Source organism: Akebia trifoliata, chromosome 12 (genome assembly GCF_017979445.1).
Source record: "Akebia trifoliata isolate Shusen 1 chromosome 12, ASM1797944v1, whole genome shotgun sequence".
In the NCBI taxonomy this organism is placed as follows: Eukaryota; Viridiplantae; Streptophyta; class Magnoliopsida; order Ranunculales; family Lardizabalaceae; genus Akebia; species Akebia trifoliata.
In genome coordinates this window covers 31,405,667-31,414,868 of record NC_141386.1, presented here as the reverse complement: position 1 = coordinate 31,414,868, position 9,202 = coordinate 31,405,667, and the positions used below count along the sequence as shown (strand labels likewise).

The 9,202-nt window shown below is 33.1% G+C and overlaps 1 protein-coding gene across 1 annotated transcript; it reads right to left on the bottom strand.

The window, feature by feature from the left end:
* Positions 1 to 4,609: 4,609 nt before the first annotated feature.
* Positions 4,610 to 8,128, bottom strand: BEN1 (NAD(P)-binding Rossmann-fold superfamily protein). Its single transcript, XM_086418710.1, has 4 exons — positions 7,963 to 8,128; positions 5,334 to 5,858; positions 4,963 to 5,149; positions 4,610 to 4,877 (listed from the first exon to the last, which is right to left on the bottom strand). The coding sequence occupies exons 1-4, from the start codon at positions 8,081 to 8,083 to the stop codon at positions 4,736 to 4,738; spliced, it is 975 nt and encodes a 324-aa protein (XP_086274836.1). The 5' UTR covers positions 8,084 to 8,128; the 3' UTR covers positions 4,610 to 4,735.
* Positions 8,129 to 9,202: the final 1,074 nt, after the last annotated feature.

Here is a 9,202-nt window from a genome sequence, read left to right as displayed (position 1 = left end):
AGAAAAAAATTATACTTGGGATACGTACATGCATCAGACTCATAAATATTTGAATAAATTAAAGTAAAGCAATGATATTACAATAAAATCACTCATGATGTTTATTCATAGAGTCGTACTCGAGTAACATTGATATTGACATTGTTTCAAACATTGATGTGCATAGAACCAGATACTTCTCACTCATATCTCGATGAAAAGCATCTACGGTTCTGTACACATCCACATCAGCAATGGGGTCAAATGATGTCAATTTCAATGTTACTTCAGCATTTTCCTAATTCATAACATATTGGTGTGGTAATATCACAGCCTTAAAAGTACTTGACTGTTAGTTTGCCACGTGTACATAGAATTTAAGGAAACACATGTATTTAGGGTTGGAGAAATAGGGGAGACCACCTGTGTCTATAGTTGGAAATTTTGATTAAACCAACCACTTCAACAACAATATTCAAGATCTGCATCTAACTTCTTAACTTCTATGGCCTTCACATCCCAATACAGACATTTTATATAAATATAAAACAATAAATGAGGATTTATGGTTCGGTTGGACAGTTAGATGTTAACATCATAATGTACATAACCTGACTCGATCAAGTCAAATAGGAATAGTTAAGGACCGAGTCATTTTCCAATATATAATCGGATTTCTTCTTGACTCAGCCAATTCTCCGGGCAACCCATGGGATCGCCCAACTCCTCGCCAATGTTTCAACAATTCGAAAACACCAAAAAATTTTGAATCCCGTTGCAAATGAAGCCCATGCAATCAATTTATTTCCTTCCCTAAACATAAGCCTAACATCCCGATTATGACAATTCCAAGGGGTTGGCCTAGTGACAAGTCAAACCTTGATGAACTCCTTAACAAAGAGTAGGTCAAGTGTTCAAAGCCCCACAAAATTATGAATTTCTTGGGGCCACACTCCAAGGTCTTGTTGACCCTTGACTCAAGTTGTTGTACGTAGGACTTTCTGAGGGGGTGGTCCATGTGACCACGGGATTAGTCCACCATATCAAAAAAAAAAATCCCGATCATGACCCTTAAAAACCACTTTAATATATCTTGTAAGTGGTAACCAAAAGAATTGGCTTAATCTTCATGGTTTGTAAAGGTGTGTAAGTAGTTTTAAATGATATTTGTGAATTTAATTTTTTTGTCATTTGATACAAAAATGACATTTTGTCATAAATGCAGCAAATGTTAATCCAGTTATTAATAAAAAAAAGTAATTATTTATGCTAATAAAATTTCATATAGTTTGGAAACAGTTTGACAAGGATTGAGTCATTCGATTCAAATTTGAATTGGCACCTAACGAAGTCGATCCCTAAATTTCTTAAAAGGATGGTTGTAAATGAAAAACTCTCTATTTTTCCCAACTCTACTTTCATCTTAATGAGCGCACTTGTACCCATAGTAATGAGAAACTAATTAAGATTAGGGGACACAAAATACTATAAATCATAGTATTAAATTTTGATGTCAATGCCTATTTCAATAAATCTAAAAATGAATTTATTTTGATAAATCAAATTATTGAAATATTTAATTCAATATGGGCTAGTGAAAACATGACTTATAACATTAGTGTTAGATTTGGTGTAAAACGAGTTACAAAAGATTATATGGAGCTTGATGACCAAAAGAAAATGGGCCAAAATGCAAAACGTGCATTTACCTTCGAATGGAGGTAATTTCGTGTTTGTAAATCAAAATTATTACTATAATACCAATTTTATTATTTTTAAGACAGAGAGTTGCCTTCAAATAGGGATAATTTCACGATTATAAATCAAAATGATTACTATAATAACAATTTTTATTTTTAAAACAGAGACTTGCTAACTTTGGCATGTTTACAATTAAAAAATATATATTATTTCAAAGTTCAAAATACATATTGGGTCTATATGCTCTTTTCATCAAAATGTGACTATTTAATATTATACACGTGTTAGGTGGGATGGCACGTGCGACCCGTCAAAGAAGAAAAATGTCATTCTTAAGTATATATTATAAAGTTTTAGTGGAAAAGTTGAACTCAAATTAGCTCTTTTTTTATACTATTTTTTATACTACTTGGGGTAGTTTGTTTTAGAAAGTTATTATTAAGTATTATAAGGTAGGTATGATTGTATGAAAGCATTCTTAGATTAGTATGTTATTATTTATCCATTATTGTGTTTTTGATTAATTAGAAAGCTCTTTATCTTGTACTTGGGATCCAAAGCCAAATATTTTAGAGCTGTGACACAGCTTCTTCCCCAACCAATGAAGATTTTTTTAGAAAGTTTAGTCTAGGAAGAACAAAGAAAATCATATCCCAATGCACTATGCGGTACGCCTTTTTGAGATCAATTTTTTTTAATGCATTGAGGAGGCCCTTTTTTTAATTATGTGGTAATTTCATTAAATTTCGTGGGCGGTTAGTAGAATGTCGTCTGATATGTATACAAATTCTCGTGATGAAAGTTGAGTTGCTAGATCCAATGATGATTCTTGTTACTTCGTTCATCGGAATGGAGATAATTTTTTATACATGTATAACTCACATTGCACCAAAATATGGATCGATAGTTGTTTAGGAATTTTGGTTATTGGATTTTGGAAGAACGGTGACTCGTGTGGAGTTCATATATTAATACCCAACAAATTATTTGATTTGTAAAAGTTACATGCGGAAGCAATGAAAGTCTTTCGGATGATAGGCCTAGATCTTTTGAAGACCATTTGAAGAAATCGTCAAGATTCGGGACTTCATCATTTGTAGTATTTATTGTTTTAAATTTAAAAATAAATTGTATAAAAAAATAGGATGATTTAGATATGTCCCTCTACGTTTTGCTGAATATTAGAGATATCTTCGATGTTTTGAAATTAATGACATACATCCCTTGACCTCAGTCTTCTACATAGACTAAAGGGAAAATACTCAAAAGCCCTTATCTTTAATCTCTAGTCAAATCTTCAGATTTTTTTTTTCTCAAAACCAATCATCTTCAACCTTTAAAAAAAAATAAAATTAACCTCATCATTTATAATAAAAAGTACCATGACACTTCACCACTTTAAAGAGTACTAATTGCTACAAACCCTAATTGATACTCGTTAACTCCTACCACAACCAACCTGATAATTGTGATGAGATGCATTAATGGCACATCTCATGCAAATGTACACAAAGTATCTCCAATTCTCTAGAACTCTCTTGAATCCCTGGGGACCAATGATCACCACATTGTATTTCGTACGACAATGTGGTGATCAAATAAAATAATATATATTATATATTTCCAACGAGATATTTCAAATTTTTGCAGAAATGTAAGGGTGTGAAATAAATTCAAAACACCATGTGTCTTGTAGTGAGGAGGGTTCCTTCAAAAATTTTGAAACAGCTTGCCCGATTCAAAGTCGTACTCATAATAGAATCACTGTCAAGACAAATCATATTCCTCCGTTCAATTATGTATGAAGTAATGTCTTTTTTTTTTTTTTTTTTTTTTTGTTTTTTACTTTTTTACTTTTTGAGTATGAGGTGTCCAAACTTACATCCGACTAGGGGAACCGGATGAGCCAGAGTCGAAACCCAGGCATATGGGACCCTCCCCAGGGCACGCCTGCACATCACACCCACCAAGTAAGTCATGCCTTATGTTAATACTAGTATTTTCATATCCGTTCTTAGTAGTTCAATCCAAATTCTTTTCTTTCTTTCTTTCTTACTCTCTTTCTCTTTCTTTCAAATCTTCAACTAGGGGTGTCAATGGATAGTCGAAAATTCGAATCCGATTCGAATTTGAATTTGAAAATTCGGATATTATCCAAAATTTTCGAATATCGGATTCAAATTCAGATAGTTTTATATATTCGAATCCTTATCGGATACAGATTCGGATATTAACATTTCGAATTCGATAATATCCAATTCGAAATAATATATAATATATATTATTTTATTTGATTTATTTTTTATATAAATAATATAATATAAATTATTTATTTGATTTGATTTATTTATTATATACATAATATAATATATATAATAGATTTTTTTAATAATAAAAAATCAATTAGATAAGGAAAAACTATGTTTTTTTTAATATACAGATTATTCGAATTCTAATCAAATATTATCCAATATCCAATTATATATCCGATAGGATAATCGGATTCGAGTTCAGACAGAATTTTAGAACATCCATCGTATTCGAATTCGGATATTGCTGTATCTGAACTGATAAGCATCCTTTGACAGCCCTATCTTCAACCATAGTGTTGTGGTTTGGGTTAAAAATGGACGTGGACTAGGTTTGGGTTATGTTTCTTGACCCGCTGGGCTAGGCCCGATTCTTGTTTAGGGGCCCAGGCTTGGGAGTTATTCCCATCATACGACCCGGCCCAATCCCCTTACATAATTATAATTTTATTTATAAAAAAAATCTAATCGGACCTGGATTGTAAAAAAAGCCCGAACACTTCCAGGGTGGGTTTGAATGTATTGGCCCGATTAGGCCCTTAGATGATTGCTAATTTACGGCCCAGTCCAGCCCATCTGATTTATAGCCCTTGTGATGGTGTATTTGCACTACTACTATAAGACATCAACATCTTTTACATAATAGATTACTAGTCATCTCAACTGTCTTAAATTGGATCTTAATTGGATAAGTTTCTTCCAATCTTATTAGCAAATATCTTTATTTCCATAACATAAGACATGACCTACAGAAAACCCTTTTCTTTGCAAGTCTGAATTGCTCCATCAAACATTTCTTTAAGTCCATACTTGAACTTGAATCCCAAATCCAAGAGCTTCTTTGAAGATAAGTGAAGTGGATCTTCTTCTTTTATCTCCTTCAATGCACTGCACCAAATACAACACTTTCATAATTACCATCACATTATAAGAACTAAGAAACCAAAAATTAAAGAACAAAATCAAAGCTCACTCCATTGGAATTTCAAACTCGGGGTATTTTTCTGAAAGAAATTTGGCCAACTCATGAATTGTTATGTGGACAGATGAACAAATGTACCGCCCTTTCGCGTTAGGGCTCTCCATTAGGGTAATATGTCCCATTACGACGTCATCTAAGTGTACCATCTGCATCTTTGTCATATATTGATCACGCTTACCTAAACAGAAAAATCGTTAAAGCTCTCGAAAAAATTAATCAAAAGAAAGAATGTTTTAGGATGATATCGATCCTTTTAGAATGTCATGCAGTTGTTGTGTAAATGTCTTGTATTCCAACAAATTTTGTACCCCTAAGTACTTAAACCAAATTGGATTAATTAACCATAAGAGAAAGAACTATACCCATGATCAAACCTAGAGCCCAATGCATCGAGTTCGGGAAATGGGGACAAATGAAGGGACCGATGACCAGGGAAGGGATCAATGTCACAAGCTCCAATCCATTTTCTTCAGCAAATTCTAAAGCTGTCCGTTCGGCTAATGTCTTTGGGATGATGTATGAATTTCCGGGGATCTTATAAGATCTACAGAATTCGACATCGGTCCAAGAACTCTCATCCATTTCTGAGAGGCCAGTGTTGTTTACCATAACTGCAGCCGAACTAGAAGTGTAGACGACACGTTTCACCGTCTTCGAGTTCACGCATGCCTTGAGTATGCCTTGCATTCCTTCTACTGCCATTTTGGTCATGGCTTCCTCTGATATATTGTCGGCCCACTGGACAGGGTGTGCAGTATGAAAGACCCCAATGCATCCATTAATGGCAGCACTGAAACTGTTTGGTTTGTAGAGATCTGCATCGAATATTTCGAGCCTTTCTGATGCACCCGGAAGGTTTGTAAGATGGCTGATGTCTCTCTTCGATTCTGGCCCAAAATGATTATTTATAAGTACAAAAATAATAATAATAATACAATGCTGTCCCCTCTAGTCCTGAATTTGAATTATATTATTGGACCTATGATTTTCAGTCTCAATTTTTAATTTTGCATTAGAATAATGCTCAAGTAACTTCAAGATTGGACCTCATATGGCACACCGTGACGTGAAATTGTAAGGGAACCATAGATGTTTTTCCTCGAGAGACAAGTGAAAATGCATCTAGGGTTCCTATCTACATTCACGTCAAGATGTGCCATATGAGGTCCAAGCTTGAGGTCACTCCAGCACAACTCTTTGTATTATTCATAAATAACGCTTAGTTACTCAATTTATCATCTCATCTCATTCATAAGAAGATGAAGATGAAGATGATGATGATGAAGAAGAGAAAACTGAAGATCTCGTCCATGTCGTCTCATCTCATCACAAATGATACCGGTGATTTTTGAACCATGGTATGATCGACCGGACTGGAGTGGGCCGGGCCAAGCGTATACAAATATTAACAAAAGCTAGGCTTGGGTTGGCCCATTAACATCCCTAGTGTTTTCAAGGAAAGATAAATGGTTTTTATTTTCAAATCGAAGAATGTTTAGAATTTTATGATTCCAAATTGTTTAACTTGTTGATCTTGGTTTGAACCGAATGAGCCAATTCCTCCGAAATTAGTTCAAATCCGTTTAATTATTGTGATAGATGTCTTGAATCTGGTTGGCGACTTATCACTAATAATGTATTAGGCATAAGGATAGAATTGTACACTTATTGCCATATTTGAGAGTCTATAAATAATGCAACACATTTTAGGGAAAGGGAAAATGAAATCAACTTTTGAATAATCAATTAAAATGGGAGTAATGGACCATTAAGAAAGAAAAAAAAAAGGTTTACTAAATGGATCATAAAGCTATTCAAACAAATTAGGGACGATTTAGAAAGAAGTCCATTCATAATAAATAATTAGAGTTCGCCTGAGCCTATAACAAAAACATCCTCTTTGGGATTAAAAGCTAAAAGATAAAAAATAATAAAGTTGAAGAGATATTATTAAGAAAAGGGAGAAGAGTAAAGATCTTAAAAGTGGGTTATTGAAAAATGGAGTAAAAAATGAAATATAGTAAACTTAGAGAGACATTATTGAAATAGGGGAGTAGAAGAAAAACGATAAAGTTGGATAGGGTGAAGAGGAAAGACAACAAAGTGTGGGATAGTGTGGACCCACTTCGCTGTAGCTGAGTGGCATGTTCATCTCTCCCAAAACTATAAATATATATAGGTTTTTCCTTTTTTTTTTGTTTTTTGTAAAATCAAATTAAGAAAGAAATACATGCTTTATGATCAAGATTTTCTCAACAAAGTGTGGGGTAGTGTAGACCCCACTCCACTGTAATTAAGTGAGACGTTTTTTCTTGCACAACACTGAAATTGGAGTGGGACCCACCATTATGTTTTATTTTATAGATTTTTTTTAATCAAATTAGGAAATAGACACATGCTATGCACTCAAGATCTTCTCAAATCTTATCATTAGACATTTTGTTACATATCTAGTATATTTAAAATAAAATAAAAAATTAATCTATAAATTATTTTTAGAGCTTATGTATATATCGAAAGGTACGCTTATAATTTAAAAAAACAAAAAATTAAACAATGTAAACTTACATAAATTGTTATAACTCTTTTATCATTATAATAGTAAAGAACACATACATTTAAAAGGTTCACTAACGAACGATCGCAAAATCAAACAGATGAAGAATTATCGTAGCGACGCATGACATATCTTTAGGATAGTACTTGTTTTTATTAGGATAGTCAGATTTCGCATTTTAACAGTTGGGATTTCAAAAATCGATTCCGATGCACCTTAACCCAGTTTTTCAAATCAATAAATCGGCATAAGTTGATCCATATATATATATATATATGGTAATAAGCCTAGGCTTGAAATTAATAATAAAAAAATCACAGAAAGCCCATCTATCAGAACCGTTAAAAAATTAGACAACTTGATGATTGGTGATCAAGTAGTCTTTCTTTTTTATTTAACAACTTGAAGTTGATAAGAACTAACAAAAAGTTTACCTGGATCCAATCTAACGGTGGCTCTAACAGTGTATCCATGTTGAAGGAGTCTCATAATGAGCCATGAACCTATATATCCTGCTCCCCCTGTCACACACACTACACCTCTTTTCTCTTCCATCTCTCTCTCTCTCTCTATCTATGAGTGTGTGTTTAAGAGATAAGTAATTGTTAAATACGCCATTAAAGGCGATAAATACAAGACCAACAAACTTATTTTTAAGTCAAGATCCAGTACGTTGTCCCGTTCCTATACATAGAAACGGTTTCTACGTGGCACGGTTTGGTTGGAGAATAAATACATTGGGCTTAGTGAACAGTGACTTAGGTTGCAACTAAAGTGTGCCCCGTAGACACCATTCTTAAGTATAGGAACGGGACACCGTATTAGATCCTCAGTCGCAACCTTTTGCTTATGTTTTGTATGAGCGATTCTTTCCGCCAATGGTTTTAAAAGTCGGCTGAGTCTGAGTCAACCCAGGGAAATCAGAAGGATTCTGAATACATCGAGTGAGTTTGCCAATGTAAATCCAAACCCTATTTTAGATTGAGGGTTTCTATTACCACACCAACCATGTGGCATTAGTAAAATTCTGTGTGGCAATAGTAGCTCTCTTTAGTTTTTAAAACTGATACAAAGTAACCATCTGTCAACGGTCTTAAAAGTTGGCTGAGTCTGAGTCAACTCAGACAAATGATAAGGACTCAGAAGACATCGAGTGAGTTTGCCATTGTAAATCCAAACCCTATTTTACTTATAAATCAACCATCTTTTGGAAAAAAATCTATCAGAATTTACTTAAATTTATGTGTTTTAAGTATGAGGTGTTGAAGTATTATAATAAGGTATACTGCGATACATCATTTCATTATTTATTAGAGATTAGATATGATTAATTTAGGATAAGATTAGATTTGAAGAGATAGAGTTTATTTCTTATTAAGATTTGTTGTTTGTGCGTATGCTATTAGGTTTTATAATCAATCATTAAGAATAAATTTAATCTTAGTTTTCTAGTGGTTAATATGAGATTGAGATTTTATGATTGTAGCTCTTTTTAGTCTCATTTATAAAATAAAAGCTTTACCCCTCTACTGAAATTTACTTAAATTTATATGTTAAAGTATGAGGTATTGAAGAATTATCATAAAGTGTACTATGATACATCATATCATAATTCTATGACGATTAAATAAGATTAATTTAATATAATATTAGATTTGAAGAGATAGAGTTTAT

Excerpts from the sequence above, each read along its gene's own strand:
- BEN1 (XM_086418710.1), bottom strand. The coding sequence starts at position 8,083 with ATGGAAGAGAAAAGAGGTGTAGTGTGTGTGACAGGGGGAGCAGGATAT. Across the intron at positions 5,859-7,962 it reads CACCGTTAGATTGGATCCAG|AATCGAAGAGAGACATCAGC; the intron begins GTAAACTTTTTG and ends ATTTTGGGCCAG. Across the intron at positions 5,150-5,333 it reads GGCTCTAGGTTTGATCATGG|GTAAGCGTGATCAATATATG; the intron begins GTATAGTTCTTT and ends TTTTCTGTTTAG.